The sequence below is a fragment of the Camelus ferus genome, chromosome 1, assembly GCF_009834535.1.
Source record: "Camelus ferus isolate YT-003-E chromosome 1, BCGSAC_Cfer_1.0, whole genome shotgun sequence".
NCBI lineage: Eukaryota > Metazoa > Chordata > Mammalia > Artiodactyla > Camelidae > Camelus > Camelus ferus.
This window is the reverse complement of record NC_045696.1, coordinates 70,255,892-70,277,248: the sequence shown is the minus strand read 5'-3', so window position 1 is coordinate 70,277,248 and position 21,357 is coordinate 70,255,892. Positions and strand designations below refer to the sequence as shown.

Genomic DNA, 21,357 nt, shown 5'->3' with positions numbered 1-21,357 from the left:
TGCTCAAGCCTATCTTTTAGTTACTGCTAAAGATCTGGTTGGTTTTGGGTGGCATTTTAAGGGAAATGTGGAGAAGCAGTGGTTACTGTTGTAATTGCTTCACTTTCCAGAATCACCTCTCTTATGGTTTTTAGAAGATCAGAAAAGGTTGCTATTTACATATTCGTTTAATCTAAATTTACTTACAATTTCCTATGGGGGCAGTGCCTACAGAGCTGGTGTTATTTTCCTCGTTAACATCAGTAGGGATTCTTCAACCCTCAGTAGCAATTTTTTTTAGCATCCTTTCTTATAATGTTTTCCAAAAGCAAGAATCTTAATATCATCATTATTGATGGCTTCTGCATTAGTTTCCTAAACAAATTACTATAAACACTGCCTCTTAAAACAGCACACATTTATTATGTTAGTTTAGGATGTCAGAAGTCTAAACTAGGTCAGCAAAACTGTGTTCCTTCTGGAGGCTCTGAGAGAGAATCCATTTCCTTGGCTTTTCTAGCCTCTAGAGGCTGCCTACAATTCTTGGCTTGAGTCCTCTTCCTCCAACTTCAAAGTCAGCTGTATAGCATCTTCTCTCCTCTCTGACCTCCTGCTTTCCTCTTCTAAGCACCCCTGTGATAAACTGGGCCCAGCTAGAAAATTCAAAGTAATCTTCCATCTTAAGATCCTTAATTGAATCATGTCCGCAAAGTCCCTTTTGAATGTAAGGTAATATATTCACAGGTTCTAAGGATTAGGATGTGGACATCTTAGAGGGGGGCATTATTATGCCTATCACAGTTACCACTTATAAAATGACTTCTGTGTGACAGGTACTATACCAGAGGTATGTCATGTAATTTCATTATTTCTTAAAACAACTATGTGATTGTTTTACTGATGAGAAAATGAAGGCTGAGAGGTGTCCAGATGACTTCCCTTCTAAATTCCAGGCCAGTCTATCCAACTATCTACTTGATATCTCCACTTAGATGTATAAAAGGCCTCTCTTAACTTGTCCAAAACTAAGCTCTACCAGCAGAAATCCCCATCTCAGTAATGGCGCCATCCTTCCGGCTGCTCAGGCCATTAGAATCATCCTTCACTTTCCTCTTTCTCTGACATCGCAGATTTGATCTGTCAAAAATCCTGTTGGCTCAAAATATATCCAAATTTGACCATGTCTTATCATTTACTTGCTATCACTCAGGTCTAAACTCTCGTCATCTCTGCCTTGGATTATTATGGCAGCCTTCTAATCCGTCTCCCTATTTCTGCCCCTACCTCCAATTAATATATTGTCAATAGCCAGAGCAATCCTTTAAAAAACATAGATGAGAGCATGTTACTCCTCTGCTCTGAACACTCCAATTCAGAAGAAAAGCCAAAGTTATTTCTATAATCTTCAAGGCCTTACATGATGTGACTTCACCGCCTACTACTCTTCTCTTTACTCTAGCTGCATTGACTTTCTTGCTGTTCTTGGAAATTTCCAAGTATGCCCCTGCCTCAGGGCTTTGTATTTGGTATTTTCTCCATGTGGAGTATCTTCCTCCAGATATTGGCACAACAAGCTTCCTCCCTCCTTCAGGTCTTCACTCAGATTCATTTTGCAAGAAAGCCATTCCTAACTATTCTACCCAAAATATTACTCCTGCCCCTAACCCCTATCATTTTAAATTTCCCCTTTCTGCTTTCTCCTTAGCACTTACCTCCATCTAAGCTACTATATACACTACTTATGTAATAGGTAGCCATGGAGTTTAATAAAAGTATATAGTTGTGGTAGCTAGTCCCCAAAGAGACCCCTCCGTGTGTTTGACTTCTGGGAATTCAAGCCCCGCTCCCAGGATGAATAGGGTAGACCTGTATAATCAATAGGACAGTTCAGAAAAGATGGCATGGGACTCCAAAGCTAGGTCATAAAGACATTGCTGCTCTCGCAAGCTCTCTTGGATCACTCACTCTGGAGGAAGCCAGCTTCCGTGTCATGAGGACACGCAGACAGCTGCACGTGGAAGAGGAAATGAAACCCCCTGCCAACAGTCAGCATGTAAGTGAGCCATCCTGGAAGCAGATCCTCCAGCCCCAGTCAGTGTCTTGACTGCAACCTCATGAGAAACCTTGAACTAGAACCCAACTAACTTGTTTCCAAATTGCTAACCCATAGAAACAAGGGAAAACACTGTCAATCAAGCCATGACTCACAATGAATGTAAGAGGCATTCCGATTTCAGAGATGTGGAAAAAAGTGCATTTTTGAATTGATGAAATATGATAGTGATAATTATTGTTATTGTTTTATCTATATAATTTCCATGAGGGCAGGAGTTTTTGTTGGTTTGATTTGCTGCTATAGGCCTGCTATCTATAACAGGGTCCAGCACATGAGAAAAAATTGAACAGTTGCTGCATGAATGAATAAAAATTAATTTGTACAAGGCATATTGCTTATATGTGGTACAGCTGGGATTCAGACTCAGGTCTTTGATTCTAAAGCTTGTGCTCCTTTTATTGTATTGCCCATTCTTTGTTTTGTTTTGTTTTGTTTTTAAATGTATTTCTTATGAAAGGAGGTAGATTTCTTTGTTTGTTTGTTTGTTTGTTTATTTAAACAGAGCTACTAGGGATTGAAACTAGGACTTCACACATGCTGTGTGTGAACTCTACCACTGAGCTATACCCTCCCCCTGTCCATTCTTTGTGATATAGTCTATTACCAAGATCCTCATCTTATTTTTACTCAATCCTCCTCTTCTACTGAGAAGTCAGATATGGGAATAATAACATAGCTCACATTTATTACCATGTCTATGAGTGTTCTAAGCACATTTTATGCCTTAATTTATCTAATCTTCACCATACCACCATGTGGTAGATACTGTTTTAAATACATTTATAAGGAAACTAAGGCACAGAGAAGTAAAGTGACTGAACCAAGGTCTCATACTAGTTATACCTGTTTGGAGTAAAGAGTTATATATATGCTCTTTCTTCCAACCTTACTTCAGTTGGAAATATCTTCCTATTTCTTATGGTATTTCGCAAATCCAGAGTCTCCAAATGTTTTCTAGTGTTGCATTGTTCACATTCTCTATTGAAAGAGAATAACTTCTATTTGAAGCTAATATCTTAATACCTAGGAAATGAAAAATTCAGTCATTTCCAAACTAAAACTTGACATGTTTCCTTGAAAATTCTGGTTCTAATTCTAGTTTATATTATACTTTCTAAATTAGATCTGGATATAATGCACCCTATGTGAACATCAGTGTCTATGAGTAGACACATAAATGTGATTAGGGCTTTCTATACACTTTCATTTAGAAAGCACTCACATTTATTCTTCATGGTAACTTGTGAGCTCTCAAAGAAGGTATTCTTTCCATTTTACAGATGGGAAAATTGACATCAAGGAAGTTAAAGTATCCTCTTAAGATTACATGGATAGGGAATGGTCAAGCCAGGATTCTTCCAAAACCTAGTCCAGTTCCTCACATTGATCTAGAAAGAGGTCAGCAGGGTTTGACTCACCTGAGGTGATTAAGTCAAGTGCAGCAGGAACGCCAATAAGTCTGGGGAGAAGCTGGGTTCCTCTTGCAGCAGGAATGATTCCTAGTGTGACTTCTGGGAGGCCAACTTGAGCCTACCAAAGATTGAAAGCATAAAGGTCATTAGAATGAGATGATATACTCAGAGTCAAGGCAAGCATTCCCCTGGGTTTCCCACACCCTCGAAAACGTTGTTTCATAGAATTCAGCAAGAGTTTCTACAGGGCAAATTAGTGCACACCCACTTCTTTAATTAATAGCACAAACAGAGCTCTGCTGTCTCTAAGTCTTCACGTTGAAACACATCCCTAGTTTATTACACAATTTTTCTCTGACTCTATTATGACCTGCCTTGGTCAACACAAATAATAGTCTCCAGGAACAGCATTATGAAGCCCTGAAAGAGCCAAACAGCTAAGAAATTAAAAAGACAATCCACAGAATGGGAGAGAATATTTGCTAATCATATATCTGGGATATATAAAGAACTTTTACAACTCAACAATAAAAAGACAAATGACCCAATCAAAAATGGGCAAAGGATCTGAACAGATGTTTCTCCAAAAAGATACAAATGGCCAATAAGTACATGAAAAATGTTCAGTACCATTAGCCATCAGGGAAATGCAAATCAAAACTGTAAGATACCATTTCACACCCACTAGGATAGCTATAAAAGACAGACAAAAACAAGTTTTAGAGAAGATGTGGAGAAAAAAAACCCTCATACATCGCTGGTAAGAATGTAAAATGGTGCAATGCTTTGGGGAAAAAAATTGGCAGTTTCTCAAAGGTTCAACATAGTGTTACCATGTGACCCAGCAATTCTACTCCTTGTTATATACCCAGAAGAAATGAAAACATGCCCACAAAAAAACCTGTGCACAAATTTTCATAGCATCATTGTTCATAAAAGCCAAAGAAGTATAAACAATCCAAGTATCTATCAACTAAGGAATGGAAAAAGAAAATGTGGTGTGTCTATACAAGGAAATATTATTCAGCCACAGAAAGGAATGAAATACTGATGACATGAAGTTTGAAAACAGGATTCCATTGAGATGAAATTTCTAGAATAGGCAAATCCATAGAGACAGAAAATAGATTTATGGTTGTCTAGAATTAGGGGAGAGGGAGATGGTGGGTTACTCCTTAAGAGTGTGAAGTTTCTTTTTAGGGTGATGAAATGTCCTAAAGTCAACTGTGGTAATGGCTGCATAACTGTGAATATACCAATATACCACTGGATTGTACACTTTAAATGAGTGAATTATGTAGTCTTTGAACTATAATGAAGCTGTTACCAAAAAAAAAGAAAAAGAAAGAAAGAAAAAGAAAAGAAAAAGAAAAAGAAAAAGGTCAGGCAGCAATCCCAGTCCAGACAAGAGGGTGAGTTGAGTCCTTTATCAAAAGCCTCTCCTGGCCATTTAAAAGTGACCAAAGCTCTGTTAGTCATGGGAGGAGGAGGGTATTTAAAAACAGACTGTCATTTACTCAAATTGATAGGCCAACAACTTCAAAACATCTGAAATGTTTGCACCTCTCTCACATAAGGCTTTCCTAGCAGTCAGTCACCATATTCCCCGCCACTGGTCATCCCTACCTCCTGAATTATTACTGCTTGTAACTTAGATCTTCACCCAGTGTGCAGAAAGTCATGGTAAGAGAGACATAGAAAAATGGACACTTAGGATATATGTCTTTATCTCTAAGTTTTATAAAAATTTAAACAACATAGGGAAAGGTTAAATAATTATGGTATTCCTATAACATGGAAAATTATGCAACCATTTAAAATGATATTTTTAAGGAATATTTATAATAAGATCAACAGAAATTTCTCATCAGAAAACATGGAGGCCAGAAGGCAGTGGATGACATACTTAGAAGACTGAAAGAGAAATACTGTCAACTGAGAATTCTACATCCAGCAAAACTAGTCTTTGAAATTGAAGGCAAATTAAGACATTCTCAGATAAATAAAAACTGAATTTGTTGTGGCATGTTTGCCCCAGAAAAAATCCTTCAGGATGAAATGAAAGGACACTAGATAGTAACTCAAATCCACATGAAGGAATAAAGAACACTGTTAAATGGTAATTACATAGGAAATTATAAAATACAGTAGTAATGTAATTCCTCTTTTTTCTTATGTGATTTAAAAGACCATTACATTAAGCAAAAATTATACAACTATATTGATGGGCACATAATATATAATGATATAATTTGTCACAATAACAGCATAAAGGGGGGTGTGTAACAGAATGGTATGGGAGCAAATTTTTTGTATACAATTGAAATTAATCTGAATTAGATTGTCATAAATTAAGATGTTAATTATAATCCCCAGGGCAACTACCACTAAGAAAATAACTCAAAAATATATAGTAAAAGAAACAATAAGAAAATTAAAAGTACACTAGAACATATGTATGTAATACAAATGAAAACTTTAATGGAGGAATTAAGGAACAAAAAAAATGTAAGGCATAGAAAATTAATAGCAAAATGGCAGAAGCCTTTCCTTATCAGTAATTATGTTAAACGTAAATGGATTAAATGTTCAAAAAGGCAGTTTGGCAGAATGGATAAAGAATATTTAATAATAGTGCAAATATGATATTAGTAAAAAAAAAAGTACAAATAAACTACAATAAAATTCCAAATGTAGTTTTTTCAAAAAAGATTGCAAAGAAAAAATACATACATAAAAAAAATTACCCGGGAAAAACACCAGAAGGAAATAAAATAGAATGTTAATAATGGTTATTTCTGAACTGTGAGTTAATGGTGACTTTAGTTTACATCTTTATACTTTCCTATATTTTATAATCTATAAATCTTATCTTTATTATTAGAAAATATATTACTTATAAAATATTACCATTATAAGACTGGTATCACAAACCTCAATCTATATGTCTAATAACTCAAATCTATTTCAGAAAGAAATGAATTTACTAGTTGTGCATTGTTGCCAACTGGAACTTGTCTTCTTAGGTACTAATAATTATGAGACCACAAAACTGGAGTGTTTGAGATAGGAAATGAAAATTTAAATATTCCAGGGTGGTAGTCAAATATTTAATACCCCATACTGCATGAGCACGGTTCAGTGAAACCTGATGTGGGCCACATTGCTAGAGTAGGGTCCTGGGAGCCCTGCACAGGAGTTCCCCTTTAGTTGGTGGGTCAATGGGGAGGTTCAAGGGCTAGGGTTAGGGGAAGCAAAGGGACAGTCATGGGCTCAGGGTAGCAGCTATTTACCAACTAGAATGGACATATTTCAACATTTCAACAGCTAGTACCACTGTACTGGTAGCAGCTGAACACCAGTGCTAGAAATACCTAAGAGTTGTTCACCAGTAAGCTAACCACTTAAAATGATCACCCCTGAAGCTTATGACTACATTTAGATCTTGTCCTAGAGAAAAGCCCCCACACCAAATCCCCTCTGTTACCTGTGCATGGGCAATCCTATAGTGACAGCCGAGAGCCACTTCCAGTCCCCCTCCCAAAGCCACGCCTTTGATAGCTGCCACCACAGGTTTCTCGTTTCTCTGTATTTTATCTATTAACTTTCCCAGTCTGAAGTCAGAGATTCTGTCTGTATTGAAGGCACTGATATCAGCACCTAAGAACACAAAGACAAGGAAAAAAGGAGAGCTGAGGAAGATTTGGGCTTTGCTATATATCAATAAGTTACCAGATAACTCTTAAGGAATCACAGACCTCTTTGGATCCATGAAACATTTCATTCTTGGGCTGCAGACACAATAAATGAACAAGTAGCCTGGAAAATGTAGAATGATATGAGAGAAAATCTTCAAATCTTTATCAGAAATCCTGTCATCTAAAAATCTGTCTTTCTATATGATAGTGGTAATTTACCTTTAGAAAAACTTGAAAGCTCAGAAAAGAAATAGAGATTGTGACATTGAGTCAGCCCCTCCCATTTTTTGTATGATACTACTCAACAACCCTCTTCACAGCAATTTAGACCCATGTCTATGTTAAGGGCATCCGTCATTATAATTAAAATCTCAGGGTAATGTGCAGACATATTTGTGAGTGATATGTTAATCAATCAGCTTAGAATTATGTTTTTGTGATAGATTTTTTGTGATCAATAAAAGTAACAATATTTACTGCTTTTCCTAATTATAAAAATAATATGCATAATGGAAAACTTGAAAAATAACACCAAACCATAAAGGACATAAAGATTACCCCAAATACCACCACATAGAGACAACAATGTAGTATTTTGGTGAATTCTTAGTTTTTTCCTGATGCATATATGTAAATTGCTTTGTGATCTTGAGTAATTTATTTAACATTTTTGTCTTAATACCTATCTTAAATGACTGATGTGAGAACTAAATGAAAATTTACTATAATACATATTTTTAACAATATTGAGAACATTCTGTAAAATGATTTTTGGGGGAAGGTGAAGGTAATTAGGTTTGTTTGTTTGTTTAATGGAGGTACTGGAGATTGAAGCCAGGACCTTGTGCATGATAAGCAGGCACTCTACCACTGAGCTATACCCTCCCCCCTGTAAAATGACTTTTTGTATTCTCCTTTTCCACATAACATTATACATCATGAGTTCTTTCCCTATAGCATCATCTATTCTTTGAAAACATTAAGTCTGTGGTACCAGTTAAAAAGTTAAAGTAATTATTTAATGTTCAACCTTTATTTGTTTATTTATTTTTGCCACCTGCTCTTCATCTAGCATTTATCCAGGGATTAGGCTTTTTTCTCACCAAGCCATCATACTTCACACTCCAGTGTTATTAAAGCTTTATTTTTTAAATCCTTTTTTGGTTCTAGAGAAACAAGATGAACTTCATTCTGAATCTCAGAACTATTACTCCTATAACTTTAGATTAAAATAATTTTTCATGTAATAATAGCATTTAACATGTACTGGATAAATACTATATACATCAGGCACTGTGCTAAGTAGTTTTGTTTAATATTCTTAGCACCTAAGTTAAGCAGTATAACAATGTCCATTTTACAGGTACAGAAGTTTAAGGTTTTGAGATGTTAAGTGACTAGTTCAGACACGTGACTCTGTAACTGGTAGAATAAGGACTTGAGCTTGGGCAGTCTGACTGTACAGCCCACATTCTGAAAAGTTATACTACATTCTTCTACTTGTGGCATAAGGTAAGTACTATCATCCCAATTTTACAGAAACCAAGGCACAGACAAGAGTATAGTGATTTCACTTTTTAACTGTTTATTTCTGGCATGTAGAAATGCAATTACTTTAGAGATACTGATTTTATATCCAGCAAAATTGCTAAATTCTATTATTAATTCTAATAATTTACTGATAGATTATTTTGATTTTCTACAATCATACCTTCTGAATAAGGAAGTTTTGTTTCTTTCTTCCCAATCCTTATACCTTTTCTTTCTTTTTCTAGCCTTTCTAGCCTGGCCAGGGCCTAGAATACAATGTCAAATCCACATGGTGATAGCAGCCAGCCTTGTCTTGTTCCTTTCACATAAGGAAATCTTTCAATTTACCATTTTGTTTGATATTTGCTGGAGGTTTTTAAAAATAGATGTTTTGCCTAGTAAAGACATTTTCTTTCTATACTTTGTTTACCAAGAATTTTTATCTCTAATGAATGTTAAACATTACCAAGTGTTTTTTTTTCCCTGCACCTTTTGAAATAATCACAATTTTTCTCCTTTAATCTTTTACTAGGATGAATCACATTGACATTCTAATGTTTAACTAATCTAGTATGTCCAGGATAAAAGTGATGTATTATGCTTTTTATATACTGCTGGATTCAATTTTATAATAGATTGTTTCAGATTTTTATACCTACCAAATGAAATTGGTCTGTAATTTTGCTTTTTTGTACTGTCCTTGACAGATGTTATCAAGATTATGCCAGCCTCACAAAATGAGTTGGGAAGTATATTGGGTTGAATGGTGTCCACTCAGAACACATGAACATGATCTTATTTGGAAACAGGGTCTTTGCAGACGTAATCAGGTAAAGAAGAGGTCATACTGGGTTGGGGAGGGGTGTCTATATAAGATCAGGGAAATTTGGACACAGGGGAGAAGTCCACAGGAAGACAGAGGCAGAAAGAAAAGTAGTGCAACAAGCAGCCATGGAATGCCAAGTATTGCCAACAGCCACAGAAGCTAGAAGAGGCGAGGAGAGAGTCTTCCCTAGGGCCTTTGGAGGAAGAAGGGCCTTGCAGATACCTTGATTTTGAACTTCTAGCCTCTGGAACTCTGAAAGAATAAATTTCTGTTGTTTTGAGCCACCCAGTTTGAGCACCAGTTTCTGTTGTTTTGAGCAGCCCCAGGAAACTAATATAGGAAGTGTTCCCTCTTATTTTTATTCTCTGAAACATTTGTGATAACATTTTCCTTGACTTTTCAGTTAGAGGTTACCAATGAAGTCACCTGGGACTTGAATTTACTTTGTGAGATTCTTGATTACTAATTCAATTTCTTTAATGGTTTTCTGTTTCTTCTTGAGTCAGTTTTATAAGCTGTATTTTTCTATGTGCTCATGTTATCTTTTCCAATGGCTAGAGCACCTGCAGTGATATCCCTTTTGTCTTTATTTATATGTATTGTTTGTATCTTCTCTTTTTTCCTTGATAAGTCTCTCTGAAGCTTTTTCATTAGTCTTTTCAAAGAACCAATTCTTGACATTATTGTTGTCTTGATTCACATTTGTTTTCTATTTTAGTAATTTCTCCTCTATCATTTCCTTCCTTCTGCTTCATTTGGGCTTATTTTACTGTTTGTTTTGTCAGTTCCATGATAAAGATGCTTGTCACAATGTTTCAGTCTTTTTTCTTTTCTGATGTATACCTTTAAGGCTACACATTTTCTGCTAAGCATTGCTTTAGCTGTATGCCTCAACTTTTATATGTTGTTTTTATTATCAATCAGTTCAAAATATTTTCTAAATTGCATTATGATTTCTGCTTTGACTCAGAGGCTTTCAAGAAGTGAATTTATTTTCCAAACACGTGAGAAGCTCTAGTTATATCTTTGTTATTGATTTCTAGCTTGATTGCATTTTTGTCAGAGAACACATTCTAAATGAAATTTATTGAGATAAGCTTCTATGGTCCAGTACCTGATCAATTTTTGTAAATGCTGCAGATTTGAGAAGAATATATATTTTCCAATTGTTGGGCACTTTGTTCTATCTAAGCCCATTTAGGTCAAGTCTGATAATCCCTAATGCTTTCCAAGGGAAATTATTTTTTTCTGCCTCTGAACTCTAACTATATTCTCTCCTACCTCTGTTGTGACAAAGAAATATCAATTCTGACTTTTCATAATTCTGATCCCTCTCTCCACACCTCAAAGTCACCATCTTGGGCTCCCAACCTTAAGTTTTCAAACAGTTGAGTAAGCCATGAAATAGCTGGTTAACGTTTGGTACATTATTTAATCTCTTAGGCTCAGCCTTTTCATCTGTAAATGGAAATTGTAGGATTTACTGAGGATTAAAGTATAAAGTGTGTAAAAATATTACTAGTTTCATTAATAAGCTATACAGTACTGGCACATAGCAGGCAAGCTAAACAGTAATTATTATGATTAATGTCTTTATTTATTTATTGTCATGATTTCAACATCTATATCTTCTCAGGCTACCACTGACATACATTAAATTCCTTTGGCTACAGTAAGAATGCATGGACCTTCATATCCATGTGATCTTTGTCAAAGAGTATATTTATTTGGGAAAAGAAGACAGTGTGCTACAAATACCATTGAATAAATCACCATTTCAGATACTTTTGCCATATTTTGTCACTATGTTTGCATTTTCACAGGATAACCTAATAAAAAGTGTGATGGCCCCTGAGATGGGTAAGTATCAGAAGAAAAATGAACTCCATTTCAAGACTCTGTAAAATAAAAAATAACATTTATTGAACATCTGCATGTAGGCACTGCTCTAGGGATTTTCAGATGTGTTATCTCATTTAATCTCACAAGAACCTGTTAAGATATAAATATTATGGTATGCATTTTATCAGTAGAGAAATTGAGGTTCAGGAGATTAAAGGGACTTGCCCAAGCTCACATAGGGTGGAGACATATGCAGAGCAGGTAGATACTAGCTGGTATAACAGCCATCAAAAGTCTGCAGCTAAATGTCCTCCAAAGGCCCAATCCAATATAAAACAGAGTAAGGTCCGCATCTTCTCTGGGTCTCTCCTGTCTGTCCTGGGTGACTCCTGTCTCTTTTCCACAATGTTTCTCATTCCCACTCAAGTCTCTCATATTCATTACCCACAGGGACAGCTAATGCAGTATTGATCTCAGTTTATGGTGGGATTCCAGAGACAGTGGGAGAGGGTTAGATACTGATTACCTGCACAGAAGATGCCATCTGCTCCACAAATTACAATGGCTTTTACTGTATGGTCTGTTTGCGCTTTCTGCAGTCCCTCTTCTATTCCACGGACTACAGCCAAACTAAAAGGAAAAAAAATTACACAAAGCACTAGTCAGAACCAAATTTCTACCTTCTCAAAGTTTTTTTTCCCTCTCCTAACAATGAAAAATTATACTCATACATGATGGATAAAAATCCTAGATACTATCATTAAGCTTTCACTAATTTGTTTAACAAATAATATATCTGTCTACTGTAAATTAAGCAGTGAACTGATTAAATACATAAGTTTAGAAAAACAGTGGTTTCCTGCATTCTGTTGTAACTTAGACCACTTAGAATCAGCACTATCAACTTAAAAAATATTACATACATCTTCTATGTACAGTGAAAGGAGTTTACAGCATCCTAGGAGAACAAAATACACACAGCACAGTATCACACTAAGATGAGTGCTGTAACAAAGGTGCAAAGAAAGTCATATGGAAGTTCTGAGGGGAAAGAAATTGCTTTCAATTTGTCATATTGGCAAAATATAAGAAAACTGGAATAGTCTAGAAGAAACAGTCTAAGAGATGTAGCAGGGGCTGCAAGTTACCCCCAAATATCCCTTCCTCCTGACCTTCTTCAAAATATTAAACATCTAGTTTTATTTCGATACATAGCTGCCCAAAATAAAGACTACATTTCCCAATAGTAAGGTCAGCCCACGGCATTGAGTTCTGGCCAACGGGATAGAAACAGATTTGGTATATGCAACTTTGGGGAAGAGTCCTTAAAGGACCTGGTATGCTTTTCTCTTTTTCTTCCCTCTCTACTCCTGGCAGGAATGCTAGATGGCTAGATTGGGAGCAGCCATTATGGATCATGAGGTGGAAGCTCTTTCTTGAGGATGGCAGAGCAAAAGATAGATGGAATTGGGGTCCCTGATGACTATGGAGGAGCCATGCCATTCCAGGACACTGTGAGAGAAATCAACTTTTTCTTGCTTAATCCACTATTTTGAGTTTTCTGTCACTAGCAGCCAAACCTAATTCTAACTAATTTAGGAGGTAAAGGCAAAGTCTGGAAAAGGAAGGGCATGTAATAGATTTTGCCAAGTTTCAGTAGATGAGGGAGTCATCTGTGGGGGAGATAAAGCCAAGATTAAATGGATCTCCCAGAGGAAAAGAGAGCAGAGGGTAGGTCCTCTAGATACATCCTCATTTAAGAGGTGGGAGAGGCTCAGCAGAGTGATTCAGCACCAGGGGAAGCCCGAAGTCACAGAGACAAAGAGAGGAGAATTTGCCAAGAAGCAGAGGATCAACAACTGCCAAGAGATAGTAAGGAGGAGAACTAGGAAAGTGGTGAGGAATTGCTTACAGAAAGATGACAGAACCAGAGTCCAATCAGTTTTGCCTTAGAATGCTGAGTATTCTGGGGGAAATGTCTCCTCATTAGTATACAGGGTGAAAAAAAATTGTGAAACAAACAACAAACTTCCAGAAGAACCAGATTGTTCAGATTAGCAACCCTGAGTTAAAACCTCAGGGAATAAAAGAGATATTTGCCCTTTACATGGTAATTCCCTCTCACCTAGTTATTTGTCACTATTTAACCATGATGAGATCAAACAAAACATCTTGCTTCATCTAGTTAGTCATCTGTAATTTTGTTTCTGCTTTTTTCCTAACAACTATTATAACAGGCATTAATCACATTGTTGAAACTACCCTTAATACCCATAGTTGGGGAGGGGGTAATTAGATTTATTTATTTATTTATTTATTATTTAGTGGAGGTACTGGGGATTGAACCCATGACCTCATGCATGCCAAACATGCACTCTACCACTGAGCTATACTGTCCCCTCAACTAGTTAATTAAAAACCAAATCTGCTAATGGAAAACTGACTCTGAACCACCCATAATACCAAGAAGTCCAAAAGGCACATATTCCTTTTGGGTAAGGATGGCTGCAAAATTAGCCAAAATGAGCTCAATCTGTGCCACTGAGGAGGCAAGACTGGCTTTTCCCATTTCAACCAATCCCTACTCTTATGTTCTTGCTAATTTCACAAAAAATCAAACACAGGAAAAAAATGAAAATGACTGCAAGAGATACAGCTTTACTAGATCTTAGCTGAGTGAAAGGGACCACAGCGTCACAGCAATGTCAGGGTCACAGGGGTTAAGAAATTATTTTCCCCCTTTAATATTGTCAGGTTTGGAGAAATGGAGTCTAAAGGGAACATTTCACGAATGGTGACCAACTCTTTAGCTTCTGTGACTATAGGAAATCTTTTTTGTGACAATTTTTTTAAACTGAATATCGTCAAATCATGGCTTGTAACCAGCATTTTTTATAAAGAAATAGAAAAGAATACATCAAGCATGTAAGGATGTCTTGTTTCACGAAACTTTGTCTTCAGTTATGTATTTGTGTGTGTGTGTCTTAGGTTGCTATGTAAAACATGGATTAACATATGGATTATAGCAAAAAAAAAAAAATGTGAAAGCCATTATACTGGGAGATAGACCTAGTAATCAGGTATGTCCTACACTTGTAAAGAGGGCTGGCATTTATCTGAATAGAGGGAAACATGGCTGGCTAAAGGAGAAAGGAAAGACTTAAACTATTTACTGGGTCAAAAAATATTCAAATAAGAATTCTCAGTTAGCTAGGAAGAAATAATTTCCACATAAAATTAGAAATAGGAAGGGGGAAAGGGAGGAAGGGAAGAAGAAAACTATACAGCAAAAAAAAAAAAAAAAATTGGGAACCTGTTACACTTAATGAATGTGCTGGGACATACACATTTACCTAAATATAAGTTCAGAAGAACGTAGATGGGAAAGGGCAAGAAAGTATTTATTCCCAAGTGAAGGAAATCTTGATACAGCTGAAATGAATCCTGAGCAGTGGGGCCTGTTGGTAGGGGCTTGAAACAGGCTTTCTAACAGAAATGACAACAGCTAACATCTGTTAAGTGCCAGTTTATAATCTCCAATACATTTAAACCTCACAACAGCTTTATGAGGTAGATATTAACATTTCCCTTGCAAGGGGGTGGGAGATAGGTTAAATATCAGAAACATTTTAAGTACTTACAGGAAAATATCCCTAGTTATAGAAAGACTGTGGAACTTTTCCCCAAACTCTTGGAGAGCACAGGTTAAGGCAGAGAATCCCAATATTTAGTAATTCTAATTAGAATACAGACAAGTCCAAAATTGATACGTAATCATATTACTAATGTTTTTCTTCATCAAAACCAAAATAACAAATATTTTGCTTTTTTCTGAGTGGCAAGTAAGTGGATATATCATCCTTGCATGATTTTATTTCTAAATTTTTTGTAGTAGTAAATGCAAAATTTCATATTAGAATAAGAATTATAATATTAATGCTAATGATAAAATCAAATCTGATGAAACTAGGATAAAAATTCAGTTAAAATTAGCAGGTCTTCTCATTTCAATGTCTTTTTGCTCCAGCAGCATGTGATAAGGATTCTGACCAAAGGTCTTTTTATGCATTATATATTCTTTGTAAATTATAAAATTTCTGCTAATCCTACTGCCTGTGGATGGGTGACTCTTTCCTAGGCTGATGTATCACTACACTTTTTTCAGAGAGATAAAAGAACCAAACCTAGTAACTTCATTAATTTTCAAAACAGCAGCATTTTTAAAGTTATGTTGTAAGTGCATTGAACACACGTGATATGGCTTAGAGAGTTTAGCACGGAAGGTCCTCCACAAAAAAAAAAAGAACATAAACGGCACAACAGTTTTTCAGAAGATGCTGTTTAACAGGCTTATTCTGACATGGATCTTCCACTGAAGCCCCAAGACCCTGAGGTTTAGAACAAATCAAGAGTTACACCTTTGAATTTCTGGGCCAGGACACAATTCTGTGTTGGCATTAATGGGGACCTTTATTACTTCTTAACCATGGGAAGCCACTTTATTGTTGGATTCCTAGAGCTTTTAGTGGCACACTATTAAGAGTGGCCTGGACCCCAGGTTGGGAAGCGAGGGATCAAGGTCCAGCCAGCATTGCACAAAGACCTTTGGAACAGAAACTACGCCTGAGAAGTCAAAGTTTCAAGCAAGCAGAAGAGTTCAGCACGAAGTTCGCAGGGACAGCTGGGTTTGGGCCCAGCTCCCCTACTTGGTAGCCATCTGTCTGCCTCTCATTCTCGGTTTCCTTACCAGCAAAACGGAGATGAGGGTTCTCTGTAAACAGGAACCAAGCTAACCTCCGTAAAAGGCCCTGGTATATGCCATGGTTCAATCCATGCCAGTGTTTCTCCGTTTAAACCAGCAAGGGAGAGTTAAAACCTCCACGGCCTGCAGGCGGCTAAGACCCCACTTGCTGTCCCAGGGCTGGAGGTGACCGAGCCTGTTACCTGATCGCGTTGACCGGCGGGTTTCGTAGGCGGATCAGTGCCAGAGAGTTCTGCAGCCGCGCAAACTCGGCCATGTTTCCTCTGCCTCGTAAGTGCCGCCACCTCCCATCACTGGGTAATATCACATTCCCTGGGCGCCGGGCCAGCCCCGCGAGGAGGGACGCCCGCTGGGCCAATGCGGGCGGGGCACCGCCTCCCACCGCTCGGCCAATCCGGGGCACAGGTGCCCATCTCCACCCCAACCCTCCTCCTTCCCCGAGCCCCAACCCTGCAGACCCTTGCCGTCTCTTCCTCTTTGTTGGTTCCCATCCTGCTCCCATTACAAAATAGATCAGGGAGGACGATGGGCAGTGGGAGGAAGGTCCATGCAAGTCGAGATCTGCAAACTCCAGGCCCAGAGGGGCTGGCTTCCCCGGACAAGTTCTGGGATCGTTAAGTTGGTGGAGCATCCCCATCACAGATTTCATCTTCATGATCCTTCTTAACAGGGAGAGATATATCTGGGATCCTGACAATCATGTGATGACACACACCTGGAACACATAAAACACACAGATTATGCATTTCACCTAAATGAGTATGGTACTAACATCAACCAAATATTTACTGAACTGTCATACAGCAATCGAGTGTAAACCACAACTTTCCTTTTTTTTTTTTCCTGTTGCCATTCCTAAGGATTGTGATTTCTAATTCTTCAACCGGGAATCAAGTACCTATGCTGTTAGGCTGCAGGCAGGCCCAGCCCCTTCCCTCTAAAACTTCTAGCTGGGACAAGGTTTTTCAAGATGCAATTGGCCTCCAATGGTCTCTGCAGTCCATCAGGTGGTCTGAAGGCACTCTGGAAGTTTCAGAGGGAACAAAACAAATGTTGGCAACGATTAAGAATTATTTTCATACATACTCTTTTATCTATTGAAAATAAAACCAGTTTCCTACTTCTAGGAAAGTACCCATGGCCTTGAAGCCCTGGAAACAAGTAGCAGACATAACCTATCCAATCCATCAAGGACAACCTATCAAGGACAGACCCTCACCTTTGACAGACAGCCAATCACGTTCCTCTGGGTGCCAACATTCAACACCAACCAGTTTCTTTCAAGTGGCATCAATCTCTACTACCTCTCAAACTCACCAATCCCCAAATTCCACCTTTCCCAAAAACTTGATGTAAGATTAACAGTGTGCTCTGCTTGGAGAGACTGTGTATGGCCAACGTAGCTTTCCCTTACTGCAGGAAGCAATACATTCAGTGTTGTCTTCTTGTTTCAGATATTGGTCTCCAGGGGAACAACTCTGCTGTGGCATCCTAACAAGTTTGAAAGTCTCCACAGAGGCCACGCAGGCAAGGCTTAACGATTCTGAAATTGCTCCTGGAGCAAGCAGAGAACAGCATGTTGTGGCACGGCCTAGAGGCAGTTTCTCATCTTTATATTGGGGTCAGCCACAAGTCATTTCTAATCTCTCTCTCCAGTTCCAGATGAACACAGAACTTTCTACCTTGCACCACCCTCCCCTTAGGCACAGCTGCAAACTTCTGTGTAAATCTGTATGACTGCTTGGCAGTAGTTGGCTCCTCAACAGGGCAGGAACTAGGGCAGGTGAGCAAGGCACCTCATAGGCAAAACTGAAGAGGACACTCACTCCCAGTTTCATGCAGTTGCTGACCCTACCCTGCTCCTTAACAACAGAGCGATCCCCACAGTTCCTATATTCTGTCATCCAGCCCCTCCTGTTTGGTGTCTTACTGTGGGACTAGGGATGCAGGGAGCTGACACATGCTGGTCTTTGTTTTGCTGTCTATGTAAATAATAAACTGTCTAAATCTATTTAGACTCCTTACGGGCCAAATCTGTGGAAGTGTGGCAAGCCAAGTTTAGCAGGTGCCACCATGCTGCTGCTTACAGACCCCTTGATCCTTTGACAGTCTCTTGATCATTGTGATGGATTGTTATATTGAGTTGTCTTCTCATTTGTCTCAATAAGTGCTACTAAACAGGATGCCGTTCCTCTTGACTAATGCACTTCCACATCAGTTGCATGTTACTGCTTTTGCTTGTTAAATATGTCATTTGTTGTCATGATGTTGCAATTCACAAATAGACCAGTTGATCAGAAGTATATTCAATATCTTGTATTAACCTATAATGGAAAAGTTGAAAAAATGTGTGTGTGAACATATATATGTAACTGAATCACTGTTGTACACCTGAAAATAACACAATATTGTAAATCAACTATACTTCAATAAAAAGTTCATTAGAGCTTAAAAGAAAAATATAAGAATGTAAATATAAAACTTTTGTGTACTAGAACATGCAAATATGTACTTATACTAAAACCAGAGCTAGCTATCTCACCTTAGCTTTCCCTGCATTGGTAGTCTTTTATTTCTGGAACCCAGGGGTTATGTTGTGAAACTCCATTTAACTGTGGCATGAAGCTATCAGAGCTGACTTCTTTGGTAAACCATCAGGGTTTTGGGTTTTTTTTTTTTGTTGTTGTTTGTTTGTTTTGGGGGAATAATTGCAAGATACTGCTTTCTAGTTGGAGAAATAAAATTTCTCACATGTTCTCTTCAGTGTCCCTTCCCCTTTCACTGTGGAATACAAGCAGACAGGAGTCTCCAGGGGAGGAGAGAGCCACAGCTAGAAGTCTGACTTCCCACATTATTTTGTGAAGGAGAGCTGCCCCACTGACTGGAACCAACATGGACTGCTAAAAAATTTTAACCTGTCCTAACTAATACAATGAAAAAATGGGCAGAGAGTACAGTGAAGTTGGCTTGGGGAGAAAAGCTGCTCATATAGTGTCTGAAATGAGAGACAGGATAAAAATAATTTCTTCACATACTGATATTATCAGTAATAATAATTTTTATAATTTCACATGGCTTGCTCAAGTTTTGAGCCTTGGAGATACACACACACACACACATATATATTCTGATAAACTGGCACCATTTAAAAAGAGGCTACATACACATAATTTGAGATGCCCTCGCTTATTTAGTTTAATATTCTTTCTCATATCTTTAGTCAATATTCTTTTTTCATGCCTCAACAACATTCCTAGCACAAGATTACCCATCTTTCTTTGAATGCTCCCAGTGATGGGGAACTTAGTACTTGGCAGTCCTGCTTGCTAAAAATTTGCCCTGTTCCTTAGGACATTCCACTCCCTGACTCTTCTTTTGTTATAAACTAAGTCTCTCTTTAATAGAACACTCCTTCCAGTGGGGAGACTATAGCTCAGTGGTAGAGTGCATACCAAGCATGCACAAGTTCCTGGGTTCAATCCTCAGTACCTCTGTTAAAAAATAATAAATAAATAAATAAACCTAATTACCCAATCCCCACTGAAAACAAAAACAAAATTAATAAACACTCTTTCAGCTAACAAGTCAGTCTTAAACCTGCTCCTTTTAGGCTCTTTCTCTAGGATGACCAGTTCTCATATGAGAAGCTATCTCTAGTTAATCACTACATAAGTTGTTCTGGACACTCATTTGAAGTGTGCAATTCTGTGATTTTTTAGTATATTCACAATATTATCTACCATCACCACTTTCTAATTCCAGAACATTTTAACACCCCCAAAAGCAGTCACTTACATTCCCCTTTCGCCTCCTCCCCTAGCCAACACAGATCTACCCTAAGGGAGACACTAATCTGTCTCTGAGTTTACATATTCTGGACATTTCACAAAAACGGAATCACACAATATGTGGCCTTTTGTGTCTGGTTTCTTTCACCTAGCATAATGTTTTTAAGAGTCACCCATTTAGTAGCATGTATCAGGACTTCATTCCTTTTTATGGCTGAATATCCAGTTTGTTTATCCAGTTCATCAGTTGGTGGATATTTGGGTTGCTTCCACTTTTTGGTTATTATAAACAATGCTGCTTTGAACATTTAATGTACATGGTTTTGTGTAAATTATGTTTTTAATTTTCTACACCTAGAAGTAGAATTGCTTGGTCATATGGTAATTCTATCTTTAACTTTTTGAGGAATTGCCAAACTGACACCATTTAGCATACAAAATATACAGCAATGTTCGAGGTTCCAATTTCTCCAAATCCTTGCCAATACTTGTCCATTTTTTATTATTAGGCTAGTTGTCCTTAAATATGAGTTACATTGTATTTTTCTTTGTCACCAAGTGTGGTCTCCTCCCTTTTTGAGTGAATAAACATTTAGAATCTGCCTGGCTTATGAAAAGTTCTCAGCAAAAAGTCATATTATTAGACATTGTTAATGTTATTATCCTTTCAGATGAGTCAAATTGAATAGTGTTTTTCCTCTAGGATTATAGTTCCATCTGTTTTGAATAGCAAACAGGATTCAAACTAATATACCATGTATTGTTAAGGTCAAAATAAAACAAGTTGGCACAACTCATACTTCCATTAATATAATCATCACAAGTTCTAGCAACTATTATTTATTTCCAGGTTTTCCCATCAAACTGCCTAGATTTTAAACCTGGAGATTGTGCTGATGTGATTATAGCATTGAGAAATCCCAAGGGAGAGGCAAGGGGCCAGAAGACCAGGCACGTGTTTTTATTTTTGAGTAGGCATGAAGATGGTAAAAGATGTTGACTGGTAAGTTTTAAATCAATACCTTATGAAACATTAGAATAATTCATTAAGAAAATGGTTTGTGATCATCAAAGATACATTGTGTTCACTGAGAAGATATGCCAAATTAATTTCATTTCAGTTTTTGAGAGGATTAATACATTGGAAGGTCAGAGGAATGTTGTACTGAGATTCCTAGAGATACCACAGTTAGATGATGGAATCCTTGCGGATATGATGTGGGTTATTTGAGTACAATGTTCTCTGAATAAGCATTAGACCAATTACATTTTTATTCAGCAATTACAGGTGCTAGATACTGTTAATGCAATGAGCTAAAATACATGCTATATGCCCTCAAGTTGCCTGCTTCAAACTATTATGGGATAGTAGATCTTAACTGAGGGAGTAGAGGGAGAAGCAAG

General features: G+C 37.5%; 1 protein-coding gene across 1 annotated transcript in view; it reads right to left on the bottom strand.

Moving 5' to 3' along the window:
• The window catches only part of EHHADH (enoyl-CoA hydratase and 3-hydroxyacyl CoA dehydrogenase), a 41,812-nt gene extending 25,246 nt beyond the window's left edge, over positions 1–16,566 (bottom strand). Inside the window, exons 1-4 of the mRNA XM_006183219.3 lie at positions 16,348–16,566; positions 11,930–12,033; positions 6,995–7,167; positions 3,514–3,625 (exon numbers count right to left, since the gene is read on the bottom strand). Coding sequence (XP_006183281.1) covers positions 3,514–3,625; positions 6,995–7,167; positions 11,930–12,033; positions 16,348–16,421 — 463 coding nt within the window. The 5' untranslated portion in view covers positions 16,422–16,566. The remainder of the gene's footprint in view (positions 1–3,513; positions 3,626–6,994; positions 7,168–11,929; positions 12,034–16,347) is intronic.
• Between the last annotated feature and the right edge of the window lie 4,791 nt (positions 16,567–21,357).